The sequence below is a fragment of the Orycteropus afer genome, unplaced genomic scaffold (assembly GCF_000298275.1).
Source record: "Orycteropus afer afer isolate SDZICR_OR568_19922 unplaced genomic scaffold, OryAfe1.0 scaffold00466, whole genome shotgun sequence".
NCBI lineage: Eukaryota > Metazoa > Chordata > Mammalia > Tubulidentata > Orycteropodidae > Orycteropus > Orycteropus afer.
The window spans coordinates 1,020,336-1,034,758 of NW_006922053.1; the positions used below are offsets into that span (position 1 = coordinate 1,020,336).

Genomic DNA, 14,423 nt, shown 5'->3' on the forward strand with positions numbered 1-14,423 from the left:
TGTAGGGCAGGGGCGGGGTCTTGAGGTCAGGGCTCCCCATGCCTGAGCAGCCACACTGTTCCAGGTGTCCCGGGCACTGCTCAGGGCGGGAAGGACGCCCCGGGGGGGATGCTGTGCTTCTTGAAGTGGGTGGCATAGGGGTTCAGGGCTGGGGAGGGCGTTACTCTGTTTCTGGCCTTGTGCAAGCAGCACGCAGAATAATTACTGGAATTCCAACTAAACCAGCCTCTCTGTGCGTCATCCACCCTCCCCGGGACCAGTGCCCTCGGCCTCACACTCACACTTGGAGGGCACGTAGTCGGCATAGGTTTCCGTGTGGCCCAGCTCTTCGGCTTCCTCCTCCTCAGCCTCGTCCTCTTCCTCTGGCTGGCTCTGTGACTGCAGGGGCCACGTGAGGGGGTGCCAGCCCCCGCACTGGGGGTGGGTCCCAACACCACAGCTGCTGCACTGCCTGCCCCGCACGGTGCCTCCCACCACTTGTTCCCACATCCCTTCTACATGCGTAAAGATCCCGAAACCCCTATGTGGGAGGGCTGGCAGGGCGGGCTAGGACTCACCTGGTAGCTGATGAGAAGTGGGGTGGCAGGGAGGGAGGACACAGGGTCTTCGAGGCCTGGGAATGGCCCGCTAGGCAGGAAGAGCTGGGATGGGATGTCAGAAATCAGCCTTCAAGGCTGGGGAAGACGCGCCCAAGGAGCCCCCAGCCAGCTCAGGCCAGCCCTCCCCCTTCCTCATGTCCCGGCCCCACATGGCTGCCTCCTGACTGAGAGGACACAGCTTCTCCCCAGGCACCTGGCAGGCACCATCCACGTGAGGCGTGTGCTGTCTCCTCCCAGCCAACACCCTACCTCCCCACGCCCACCAGCTCGGGCTGGCCTTGGGGAAGGGGCTTAGCTGCTAGTTCTCATGGGTGAACAAGGTCCCTCTCTGGACCCAGCAGAAGCCGGCAGAGAACTGCCATCCAGCCTGGGGGTGGAGCCCCACTGTGTGCCACTGGGAAAGCCACTTTGTGCTTCTCGAAGCCGCGCTCCGCACAGGCAGGACACCCACTGGACCTCAAGGGGACCCACTGTGCACTTACGGGAGACATGCTGCATGTTTTCCGGAGGCCCAGCATGTACTAGTGGGAGACCTACTGTGCTCTTACAGGAGCCCCCTCATGTGCTTCTAGGAAAGGGGTCCACGGCACGCTTGTTGGAAACCATGGTGAGCCAGGCTCCACTGGGAGCGCTCAAGGGCAAAGGCCAGCTGCATGGTGTCAGTGCTCAGGCACGTGGGGGCCCCTGTGTGGCCTGGCTGTGTGGGGACCGCGGAGGTGGCTGTGAGGGCTGGGGGCAGCGGCCGTCAGCACAAGGACATGCAACGGGCCCTGACCCATAGCACACTTGGGGTGCAAGGGACAGGCTGGCTCCACAGGTCCCCGAGGGCCATAAGGTGCCTCTGTGGGTGGCCCCACTGCATGGGTGACCAGAGTGGATAACCAAGTCCCAGCCTGGATCTAGGGAACTACCCATGAGTCCCACAGGGTGCAGCACAGCTCACAGTGAGCCCCTCAGTGGGGTCTCCAAAGCGACAGGGCTCGAGAGCTGTGGATGGGCTGGGGACCGCCACCAAGTCACTGGACTGACCATAGCAGTGGGGCTGGTACCACCCGCCAGAGCCCAGAGCAGGGTCTGGGCCATTCCAGAACTTCCTCACTCTTAATAAATAATCATACAGAAAGGCTCTGGAAGCGAGCAACAGTGACAATGGCACAGCATGGTGACTGCGATTAAGGTCGCTGGGGGCGCTGTGTCGTTGGTGGTGGCTCCAACGCCCAGTGACCCGGGCGACAGAGGAGGACTGCCCTATTGCGCTCCTAAGGCTGTAATTTCGACAGGAGCTGATGACCAGGTCTTTCTCCCACAGAGCCATTGGTGGGTTTGAACTGCTGACCTTTTAATTAGCAGCCAAGCATTTAACTGATGTGCCACCAGAGCTTAAGCTTAAATGGTACTTTAAAAAAGTTCAAATGGTAAATTTCAGGTTATATGTATTTTACTACAACTTAAAAAATCACTGTGAAAAAACTTATAAACAAGAAAAATACACAGGACGGGGTGGTGACTTGTGGTCCCCAGAACTCCCCATGTGGACCCTTGGCCTGAGGCCCAGGGAAGGACGGCAGGGCCAGGCCCATCCCAAGCCCGAGTGCACACAACACTTCCAGGAGGGCTGGGCCAGGCAGTGTGGCACAGCCCCTCCCCTGCTGTGTGCAGAGACTGGGCGGAGTTTACAGTGAGAACCAGTGGGCTGAGACAGAGGAAGGCGAGGCCACACTCCGCCTCAGCTCTTTCCTCAAGTGATAAAAACCACACATAGAGAACTAACAGCTGCTGTTCCCAGAAGGCTGAGTCACGGTTCCCACAGGCAGGGGTGGGGGCCCAGCTGGAGGCCCTCACCACCCTCACTGCCTGCAGGGACTATGGGGATGGACGATCCAGGGTGTGAGCCACGGGGGGGAGGGGGGGGCACCCTCCCGCCCACCTGGCTGCTGCCCAGGTCACAGCCCTTCTTTGTGGGGCCGACAGTGCTGGGACCCCCACCCATGTGGTCAGGGCAGCAGGCAGCTGGCGGTGTTGCGGGTGGTGGTGGGGGGACGGGAAAGCGGACGGGGGCGCATGCCAGTTCCTAGGCTGCACCTGGCTCCCAGAGTTGAGGAGTGCCTCTCCGGGCAGGGACCTGAGACAGGTCTGGTTGCGGATGGGGCTCCTGCCCAGCCGCTGGCCTGTACCCCTCCCACGCCCCCAACCCCCAGAGAAGCTTACTCCCAGGAGTCCCATGTACCATGGAAGCTGCTCACAGGCCTCTCACCGTGCGGAGGATGAAGGCTGACTCCCCGCTCCACCTGGGACTTGATTCTGCCAACCTCACCGCCTCGTGCCTGGCCAAGCCCCCCAGCCGCCACCCCTTAGAGCCCACGGAGGCCATGGCACCTACTGTTTCCCGTGGAGACACCTTTCCTTCCTCGCTGCTGGGCCTTCCCTGGCTTGCAGCCCACTGAGGCAGGAGTATACACCGTGGGCTGGAGGGGCCGTGGGGGTCGGGTCTGCTCCCTGCACCGACGGGCAGCGTGCTTCGTGAGGTCCTGGGCCTGATCCCTATGCTATGCAGCAAATCTGATGACCCTGAGCTGGTAACCACATGCTAAGTGAACAGGCGCGAGTCCTGGGAGTAGCCGGCCACGCTGTGGGACTGAGGCACTGACCTTGTCTTGGGTGGACGAGGCAGTGTTCACGTCCCAGATGGTGGGCACCTGGCTGAGGCTGTCGGCTGGCAGGAAGTCGGGAGTGTCTGCGATGTCCGACAGGGAGTCCACGGACGACGATAAGATGGAGGCATTGGAGATGTTGTCGAGGCACGAGGAGTCCTGGAAGACAGGCGGGTGAGGTGCTGGGAGGACACGTGGGCACAGCCGAGCGGAGCTGCTTCCTGTGCCCAGCACATTTTATGACACCCAGATGGATGCTTTTACTTTCAGAGACACGGTCCCCAGGATTCCCCTGGTTCTGAGGGACGTCTGCAGGGGTACAGACGACAAACATGCTCAGCTCAGAGCTCGGGGGCGAGCTTGCCCAGAGATGCCTGGGAAGAAAGGCCTGGTGACCTGCCTCTGGAGGGTAAGCCTGAAGACCCTGTGGGCACGGTCCGCTCGGAGCAGGCGGGCGCACCCGAAGGTGGCGTTGCCTCGGCGGTGACTGGTAGTTAGGTCAGTTATATGAGAAAAACATTCATGGTTGGCAGGCTAGGGACCCCAAGGATGTCCCCACACTTCAATTCCCAGCACCTGGAACATGGTCTCTCACAGTTCAGGGACCCTGCAGATGGACTGAGTGAAGAGTCCGGAAAAGGCAGGTGATCGTGGACCAGCCGGGGGTGGCTGTGACCACAGGCCGTATCCCAGGGAGGCGGGAGGGTCAGACTCAGATGTGAGGGCGGAAGCAGAGAAGGAGACTGGGAGGTGCTCAGTGCCGGCTCTGCAGACGCAGGAAGGGGCCACGGGCCGAGGAACACGGGGCCTCTAGAAGCTGGGGAAGGCTGGAGATGGTTCCCCCCAGAGCCTCCAGGAGGAACCAGACACCCCACCCTCAGCCCGTGGGTCCCGTTCCAGACTCTGGACCCCAGGACCAAAAGCTAACCCCTGATGGTTCTGAGCCATGCAGCTGGTAGCGGTCGACATGGCAGCCAGAGGAGACTCATACAGTGTGGGGTCTGTGTAGGACCTGGGAGGGTGTGGGCACTTCTGCTGGGGGAAGGTCTGTGAGGGGCCAGGATGGAGAGGAGGTGGGGGATGGGGCTGCTGCTACCCAAACCTCACCCGCCAGCCTTCTTCTGGGGCCCATGAAATGGGATGATTGCAGGGTGTGAGGGTCAATAGGGTGATAGAAGGTTCTGGAATTAGTGCTGACAGTTACACAGCTCTGTGAACACACTAACAACGACTGAACTGTGCACTTTAAGTGGGTGACTATCACTCAGTAAAGCAGTTAACACAAGGACAAAAGGAGGACAAAGAGAAGGGGACCAAGACAGGAGATGCCAGGCCCCAAGGTTCCGTGCTAGACAACCAGGGCCAGGGGAGGCTCAGGGGGTGGAGGGCCAGGCGACAAGCGACAGAGGGCTGGGGGCAGAGGGGCCAGGGGACCAGGAAGCACAGGGACAAGGGCAGGGGGCTGGGGGCAGAGGGGATGGGCTGACTGGGTGGTTGGTGGCCAGTGTGTGGCAGGGGAGGGGCTGTGGACCACGGGGCTCTGAGGTGACCGAGGCAGGACCTAGGTATCTGTGGAGAGTCCTCACACCAGCCAGTACACCTGAAAAGGTGGCGTTCAGGTGCGTAAATCACCCACCACTAAGTCACAGTTTAGAGAGCCAACTGCTACTGAAGGTAACTGACAATGCGCAAGCCCCAGAGGCCGACTGGACGGGCGGGGCCTCCTGAAAATCAGACTCATGTGCGTCCCAGGGCGCCACCACGAGGTTAGCAAGAGGGGCCCCAGACCGTGAACACGCCCACAGTGACTGTCAGACAGGGGCTGAGCTCTAAAATTCATAGAAAATGTCAACACCTTAACACAAAAAGACAAACAATCCAATTAAAAAACGGACAGAGGACATGTACAGACACTTCACCACAGACGACATTCAGACAGCCAACAAACACACGGAGAAATGCCCATGATCATCAGCCACTGTCAAAACCAAAAACCCACTGCCATGGAGTCGATTCCAACTCATAGCGACCCTGCTGGGTTTCCAAGGCGGTAAATCTTTACAGAAGTAGATTCCCCATCTTCCTTCTGAGGAGTGGCTGGTATGTTTGAACCGCCAGCCTTCTGGTTACAAGTCAAATGCCTGAGGCACTGCGCCACCAGAGCTCCTATCAGCCATTAAAATGACACCAATCAAAACAACAATGAGATACCATCTCACCCCAGCACTTACATCAAAGTAAAAAAATCAGAAAACAACAAATGCTGGCGAGGGAGGGAGCGAGGGAGCGGCGAGGGAGCGGCGAGACTGGAGCCCTCCTGCACTGCTGGTGGGGCTGTACTGTGGTGCATCCAGTGTGGAAAATGGCAGGGCGCTTCCTGGAAAAGCTGGACACAGAAATGCCTTATGATCCAGCATCCACTACTCGGTATGTGTCCTAGAGAAAGCAGAGCCGTGACGGGAGCAGAGGCGTGCACACCCGTGGTCGTCGCAGCACTATTCCCAAAGGCAGAGAGACGCAGACAAGCCGAGTGCCCAGCCGCGGGTGAACGAACCCACACACTGGCCCCCACACACGACGGGACCTACGCAACGCTAGAGAACAGCGACAGTCTGCAAAACATCTCACAACGTGGGTGACCCTGGAGGGCGCTCTGCTGAGTGAGGTCAGTCAGCCACTAAAGCACAAGCACCGTATGAGACCAACCACTGGAAAAAGTCAGGGAAGGGTTTCACAGAGGAAGAAATAGTCTTTGATGGTGACCAGGGCTGGGGAGGAAGGGAAGGTAAACCACTACCTGGAGGGGAGACACGTGTTCACTGGGGTGAAGGGGATAAAGACACACAGCACTCATTGGTTCGCAGGCTGGCTTATGATGCCGATTTGCAAGAAAGAAGGAAGATTTAAAAAATTAAGAGTAAGTAGCATGAAGAACTGAAGGAGCAACTTGAAGGCACTTAACAAAGCCATGCTGTTGAACAAATCATGTCCATCCAAGCAAGCTCCCAGCAACAGCCTGCACGGAGAGACCAAGGGTGGCACTACCCGCTGTTTAGAACACCGCCCCTGCCCGACGCCAGAGACTCCGCCCAGACCACAGGCCTGATGAGGGCAGGGTGTACCACAGCCCAAGGACCTGTGCTGGATGCTGGTGGGTTGACTTGTGCTTGCATTACTATCAAACGCAATATTCTAGGGCGATTAATCTACTTTGATGGCATGCTCGTCACCCAGGCCGGGAAGCAGTTGTAGCCACATGGGCGGCATCCACACCCGAAGCCAGTGGAGGAAGGCACAGGGACTCTGGGCTAACGGGCGAATGGAAGCAGGAAACCAGCAAGGGGGGTGGGTAATTCAACCACTGTCCTCAGGGCCTAGAAAGAAGGACGTCAAGTCTGATAGAAAGGGTTAGACTCTCATCTAACTTCATCGCTTCCTTGTCTGTGCCATGAACACGTACTTCTTAAGGTATCACCACGTTTTTAGGCAAACGAGGCAATGACGTGGTTTTGTGTTTTGCTAACTATGCACCACCTCCCCTGCATTAGTTTCCTGTGAGTGCTGTGGGTTCAAGGGGAGAAAAAAAGAAACAACTGAATAGCATCAGCATGACATCAAAAAAACAACCCAATCAGCAAGGGCAAAGGGTCTGAACAGACACCAAAGAGGGCCTTCAGGCGGCCGACACACGTGGAAAGAGGGCCTTCAGGCGGCCGACACACGCGGAAAGAGGGCCTTCAGGAGGCCGACACACGTGGAAAGATGCTGGCTGTCTTTTAGCCGTTCCAAACCACACGCACTGCAGGGAGTCCACCCTGACCCACAGTGCCCCTAGAGGACAGAGTGGAACTGCCCCACGGGGTCTCCAAGGCTGTCAATCTTCACAGAAGCAAAGCCCAAACCACACCCATTGCCGGGAGTCCATCCCTACCCACAGTGCCCCTAGAGGACAGAGTGGAACTGCCCCACGGGGTTTCCAAGGCTGTCATCTTCATGGGGAAGCTCTGGTGGCGTAGTGCCTAAGGCACTTGACTACTAACCAGATGGCTGGCAGTTCAAACCCACCGGCCACTCCTCAGAAGGAAGGTTGGGCAATCTACTTCCGTAGTGATACCGCCCCGGAAACCCAAGGAGAGGTTGCTACAAGTTGGGTCCAACTGTACAGCACATGACAACAACAACAATCTTCATGGAAGCAAAGCCCAAACCAAACCCCAAACCTACCGCCCTGGAGTTGATCCTGATTCACAGCACCCCTAGAGGACAGAGTGGAACTGCCCCACGGGTTTCCAAGGCTGTCAGTCTTTACAGAAGCTGACTGCCTCATCTTTGTGCTGCTGAGTAGCTGGTGCATTTCAACGGCCAACCTTTCAGTTAGTAGCCGAGTGCTTAACCACTGTGCCACCAGGGCTCTTCCATGAGCCATCAGGGAGATGCAAATCAAAACCACCATGAGATACTCCCTGCCCTCATGAGCTTAAGAATGATCAAAACAGCAGGCGTTGGTGAGGTTGGGGACAAAGAGGGCCCTCGTCCACTGCTGGTAGAAACGTCAAGTGGCACAGCGCTGTGACCAAGTTTGGTGGGTCCTCAGAAAGCTGGGCATGGAAATACCACAGGACCCACAATCTCATCCTGTGGATAGAGCCACAAAACGGGCTGGCAGGGACGCAGACAGCCCGTACAGCCATCCCTGGCAACACTTCTCATAAGGGCCAAAAGGTGGACACAACCAAGACGTCCATCAACACGTGATGCAGGCACAACTTGGGTCCCGACTCATCAGGAGCCAAACTGAGAGAAGGCCCAAAAGCTCAGGGAAACAAGTCCACAGGAGCCACAACCTTCTCCGCCCTGAGACCAGAAGAACTAGATGGTGCCCAGCGACCACCACCGACCATTCTGAACAGGGCCCCAATCGGTGGTCCCAGAGAGAATGGGAGAAAAAGATGGAGCAGAGCTCAGAATCTCATCTTAAAAAATAGTAAGGCCAGACAGACTGGACCAGTAGGGGCAGAGGAACTGCTGAGACCATCACCCGAGACACCCTTAAACCCCAAACCAGGCCTAGACTGAGGCCACCTCTAAGCCAAACAGCAGGTGGCACACGATATAAAGGCACTATTTAAATGCCAGCAGCCTGAGACCAAAGGGTCAACTGTGTTACTCAGCCCCTAAGATCGTAGTGATAAGTGCCTCGGAAACCCAAGAAGGGGTCGCTAGGAGTCGGGGCGACTCGATGGCAAATAACAACAACAACAACAAGATGAGAAGATAGGGGCAGGGAGATTAGAGTCCTGAGAGGGAGTGGGGAACACAGAGAAAGACCCCGCTGGCCCACCGTGACAAAAGTAACTAACGACACCCAACGATTAGTGTGGAAACCGTCACACGGAAACCTAACCTGCCGTGCAAACTTTCACCAAAAACTCGATGAAAGATTAAAGGGAAAAATAAAGACGATGTAAGCGTGCAATGGAACACCGGTCAGTCACCCAGAAAACTGGAGTCCCCTGCAGGCCGTGAACTGCGGGGGAACCCCGACAGCACCGTGCGGAGCGCGACCTGGCAGCTGTGGAAGGCCCAGGGCTGGCGGGTCCACTGACAGCAAATGAACAACACAGAGAAAGCAAAGATCAGCGGTGGTCCCTCACGTGGGGAGGGGGCAAGGAGCAGGGCTTGCTTAGGGGCAGTGAGTTCATGTTCACAGTGGGGAGTGATTGGAAAGAGGGAGCCAGAATGGTCACCCAAACGAAGAATGACATCAAGGTTACTAAGTTACACACATAGAAACTGCTGTGTGTACTTTCAAATTTAAATAAAAGAAACAACCGACACAGGGTGGGGGTCACTGTGGCCTCGAGCCGGGCCTGCCCAGAACTCCAGGGCTGGGTGGACCAGGTGTCTGGCCGCACGCTCCCCAAGCGGAGGGGACAGCTGGGGAAAGGCTGGTGGGTGCAGGGTCAGATGCTAGGATGCCTGCTTCAGCCTAGCTCATACCTGGGGGGCATATGGCAGCTGGGGTGGACAGGCCAGAGCCTAGCCTGGACCTTTGCAGTGTGGGGGACGGTCCCGAGTCCCTCCTGGGCCAGGGGATTCAGGCCCTCGACTCATCTAACCTCCGTCTGGGGGCAGGGGCAGAACCTTCTTAGGCCCCTTCAGGCGGGGTGGGGCAGGGGAGGCTTGGGAAGGGCCTCCCAGAGGAGGGTGGGAACACCAGCAGCCAGGCGCTCAGGAACTGAGGGTCTGGATGGGAGCGGCCCGGGACCCACTGTGGGAAGAGTGGAGGCTCCCCCGGCCCGAACCCTGAAATCATTGTGCCTGTTTTCACTGCCCATACCCCAGGGCCACAGGTGGGTACCCACCACACCCCAGCAGGAGCATCCCGGGGAGTGTCCCACGGCCAGTGTCCCATCTCCAGAAGTGAAGGGTGGACCAGCACCTGCCGTAAAGGGACTAGCACGACCCCTCCCTACCAAGGACAACAGGTAGGGGTATACCCCCACCCCACCCCCACCCCCCAGCCACGAGCCACAGTGCCAGGCATGGTGACATTCCACAAGAAAGCATAGTGTGGAGAGGGGGGCAAGACACCCAACAACACACCTCAGCCAGGGGACCAAGGCCAGCCTCATAGTGATGAGTCAGGGCAGTTCACACCTGATGGGACAGGTGGGGAGGGCACCTCACCCCAGCCCCCCTCCCAACAGCCCCACTGCCCTGTCCGAGATGAGAAATACCACACACCATCAGTCAAGGGGACTCACTAAACTCCTGAGCATCACCCCTCAACACCACTGCCTTCCAAACACCAGAGAAAGACTGGGAAACTGTCAGGGTCCAGGCAAGAAGTCCCAAGGTGTGAAGGCCAGCACTGAGATAGTGTGTGTCCATGTAGGCCTGGCGGCAAACAACCGCGCATCAGCATTACTGCAGGGTGGGCCAAGCGTCTCAGCCAGTGAGGCCGGGCGGCCGGAGGCCACGGGCTGTCCTAAGGACTTGGGTTTTCCTGAATCCAAAGGGTTCTTTAAAAAAAAAAAAAAAAAGTCTCTCTGGCAGCTCCTCGCCCTCCCTCCTGCCAAAGCCGCCCCCCCCCCCACAGCAAGAGACAGGGTGGGATAGAGGGAGGGGCGGGGCGCCCCACCCCCACTGTCTGGACCCACTCCTGTAGGGTGGGCACCCAGGGGTGGGTGAATGAGGGCAGGAGCAGACCACTTCCCGTGAGACCCTGTCCCCGCCCGTGTGGGACGTGACTCCCAGCAGACCCCCTGACCTCGAACCCCAGAATCTGACCCAGAAAGGACCCAAGACGACCAACCCTAGAATTTCCTCCTGCCTCTCCCTTCCTCCCCCGCCAGCCCGAGGAAGGGAGAGAGCGGGCCGGCAGCACCTGAGAGCCTGGGGACCAGGCAGGATGGGCGGGGGCTGGAGGCAGGACCCAGCTCTGGCCCCTCCCAGGGGGCGGGACTCAGCGCCAAGCACTCCAGCAGAGCCTGGACTCGCTCCCTCACGCACGGCCACACCCCTTCGCAGGGCGCGCCCCCACGACCCCCTCTGTCCTAGCCTGCCCCGGACAGTGGCCCTGAGGGAGGGCACGTGCCTGGAGTCATCGGAGGGCCCTGGGTCCGGGGTCGTGCGGGAAAGAGTCTGTCCAGCCAGCACTCAGGCCAAAACCCCGCCCCCACGCAATCCCTGCTAGCAAAGCCGCACAAGCACACCCTGTGAGGGGCTCCGGAGGAGACCCAGGCGTCCCAGTCACACGCACCGGAGCGCACCAGAACCCATGAGAGCCCCGGCCGACCGCCCACCCCCATCCACCCTTGTGACCTCGGGCGGCAGAGACCCCCGCCCCCCGTTCCCCCTAAACACCCCCAAACCGTCCAGCCAGGGGTCCCAACCTCTCCCCGAGCACGCAGGCTGGGTCGCTCTGGCCGCCCGACAGGAGCAGGACAGGAGCTTTCCGGGGTTCCTGACGCGGCTCTGAGCTCTCGGAGCCGCGGGTCACCCTCCCCGTCCCCTCCTGCCCTCCCGTCCGGCCGCCGGGTCCCCATCTACACCGGGAGGAGCGCGCTGAGCTGACGGCGCGAGTTACCTGGCCAAGCTCGGCGAAGCGCAGCCAGAGCCGCAGCCGGGACATGGCGCGGAGCTGGCCCGGGAGGCGCCGCGGCTCCGCATGACCCCGTGCGGGCCGGGCGCCGCGGCCACCGCGGGTGGGTTAGTCACCGGCCGACTTCCTCCGCAGTCGGCTGACTGTCGGGAAATGATGCCGCCGGCCCATTACCGGCAGCGCCGGGCCTTACTGGACGGGGCGGCTCCAGCGGCTGGCAGCGCGGGGCGCCGAGCCGGGCGGGGCCCTGCCCAACCCAGGGCCCGCCTCCGGCAGGCACGCACAGCCCCTCCTGCCCTGGCCTCAGTTTCCCCAGCCTGTTTTCGCCTTTAGCTCTGTTCCCTGCCTCACCCCCCAGCACAGCTGGGCATACCCTTGCAAGGACTTCAGAAGGGCCAGTGCTGCCGGCCAGGAAGCTAAGGCTTGGCTAGGGGACCTGGATCCCTGAAGCCCCTCCTCTCCTCACCACGAGCCCCTCTGCCATCCACTGGGGGCTCGCTGGTGTTAAGAAGCAACCCTGAGGTCCCCTCAACCCAGCTGGGCACCCCCTTCTTGGGGAATAGTGTCCAGTTTGGAATAGAACAAGTGAGAAAAGACCATCTGTAGTGGTCTGGTGGGTCCACCATGCTGTGCAGGCCAGCGTGGGTGTTGGGCACACTGTTGCCCATTCTGACCAACAGAGGAACAGGGGCACCACCTGTCCTGCAGGCTTCCACCAGCCGGTGCTGATCAAGTCCTGGAAGCCTGTAGCCACAAGCCCCCAGGACTAGGGGGCTCCAGCCAGGTCCTTGGGGCCGGCGGTGACAGTATTAGGGGCTGGGGACAGCTCTGGTGCTCATGCTGTGTGGTGCCAGACATGACCCCAGGGCCTCAGTCCTTCTCTGCACCCAGACCAGCAGGTGAAGGGGAGGCGGGTGGCAGGCCAGCAGCCAGCCAGGAGGAAAGTACTTCCTCGAGACCCGCCAACCTCTCCTGGCCTCTGGAGCAAGAGTGGGGCCAGGAGGGCACCCCTGTCCATCCACCCATGGATGCAGGGGCTGCTCTTGCTAACCCAGTGGCAGGAGTGGCAGAACTGGTGTTGGGACCCTGACCACCTGGCTCTCCTGACATCCTAAACCATCTGCCATCCTCATCCTCCCCCGACACAGCACCCTAGAGCATCTGTCTGCACCCGGGAAACTCCCAGGCACAGACCAGAGTCTCAGGACGCCCGGCCACTAACTTGCCTGCTCCCCACCCACAGCCAGAGGGGGCAACACATCCCAACCAGCCCAATGCGGGGGGAGAAGATGCACAAACGGCTGATGGGTCGGCATGCCACCCACAAGAGCGCTCTGGGTCTTTAGTACCCGGGAGATACCGATCAGAGCCACGGGGAGACATTGCAACACCCCCACCCCGGCTCCAGGACGGCTCCACAAAAAAGACAACCGAAAGTACTGAGGAGAATGGGCGTGGCTGGAAGGAGTGGAGATGGGGCGGCCCCTCAGAAAGCTGGAGAGTCACCCACTGGACCACCCAGCAGTCCCGCTCCTCGAGCTTGACCTGAGAGCGACACAAGCCCACATCCACACAGAACCCTGTGCACATATGTTCAAGCAGCACAACCCCTACCAGCTGCAAGGTGGACACCGCATGTTCAGACAACGGACGGAAGAACAAAATGTGCTCCATCCACACGTGGCAGCACTACTCAGTGACAAGGAGAAACACGGTTCTGACACGCGCAACAATGCGGACGAGCTTTCCAGGAAACAAGCCGGGCCCAAGAGGACAGTGACTGCATGATGTCACTGCCCAGAGAGCAGGTAAGTGGACACAGGCAGGGCTGGGAGCCTCTGGGGGTCTTCTAGAGGTCACAGAACGTTCTACACTGGCACTGGGACAGCTACACAGCCTAGGAAGCAAGCCCTTGACACAGGCAAGCTGTGTGGCCCGTGAATCCCATCTCAATCTAAACAAGAGAATGACCAGGAAGCGGAACTGTAGAGGCGACCTGGGCACCCAGCCCTGAACTTCGTGATTAGAGCTACAGATGTCAGGCTGTAGCCAGGTCTCTAGAACCCTGCAGCCTCCCCTCGTCCTGTCAGGTGAGTCGCTGGCTAGTGATGCAGCCCTGAGCAGGCATGCAGGAACATTCCGGAGTGTGAGCTGGCAACCGAGGACAGGGCACGTGTTTCTGCCCGACAGGTGGGTCCTGCAGGGAGGGGCATCCTCTGGTCCTGGAGTTGTCTTGGGGTCCCCATGCCGGGTAACTCGGTACCCCCGCGTTCTGGCCACCCCGCATCCTAGTCCCACCCCTACTGATGCCCCTTTGGGAGCCTCTCTGTGCAGGCAGCCATAGGTGGATGAGTGTCTGCCCTTTGGGCTCAGCTGACGCGTTAGGGCGGGCTGTGGCTGCCTGGGGCTCCTGGAGCGGGCACTTCTGGCTGCTCCAGAGAAGCACTCAGGGGTCAGAGGCAGAGGTGCCCAGGAGAGATGAGGTGTGGGGCAGGCAGCATGAGGGGGAGGGGAGGCCAGGGGTGCTGAGGACACTGCGAGGGCTGGAGCACGTTTAGATCTTTCTGGAAACAGAAGAAGGGAGTAGAGGAAGAATCATGGCTGGAGGCTGGTTGCATCATCAACAGCCAGGTGGGTCTCTAGGGTCTGGAGCCAGGGGGCTCACGAGGCCGTAGGGTGGGTGGGTGCAGCATACATGGCCCATGAGGATGGGGAAGGCCAGCCCAGAGCTTGAGCCCAATCCCAACAGTGCTGGCTGTGTGCCATGGCCCTGGGTCCCCATGCTGGGATTATACCCCACACACAGCAAAGGCTGCAAGGGCCTCTGGGTTGGGCCCTGGCTATTAGGGTTCTCCTGAGTCCTGGGTTGGCCTCTGGCCACACTGACGAGGCTCGGTGTGGCACAAAGACGAGTGTCTGTCACAGGGCAGCAAGGGCCAAACACGGCCCTGAACTAGGCGTGGTGTGACCCTGCTGGCAGCTGCCTGTCGGGCCCACTGTCCTCTCTGTCCTTGCCACTCTGCCCCTCAGCAGCCCACCTCATCCATTTGGGGCCCACCTTTGACA

The 14,423-nt window shown here is 59.7% G+C and overlaps 1 protein-coding gene across 1 annotated transcript in view; it reads right to left on the reverse strand.

Annotated features, from left to right (window-relative positions):
* SBNO2 (strawberry notch homolog 2) overlaps positions 1-14,423 on the reverse strand; it is a 47,183-nt gene that overhangs the window by 20,154 nt on the left and 12,606 nt on the right. Inside the window, exons 4-6 of the mRNA XM_007954556.2 lie at positions 3,248-3,409; positions 558-641; positions 282-378 (exon numbers count right to left, since the gene is read on the reverse strand). Of these exons, the coding sequence (XP_007952747.1) occupies positions 282-378; positions 558-641; positions 3,248-3,409 (343 nt within the window). The remainder of the gene's footprint in view (positions 1-281; positions 379-557; positions 642-3,247; positions 3,410-14,423) is intronic.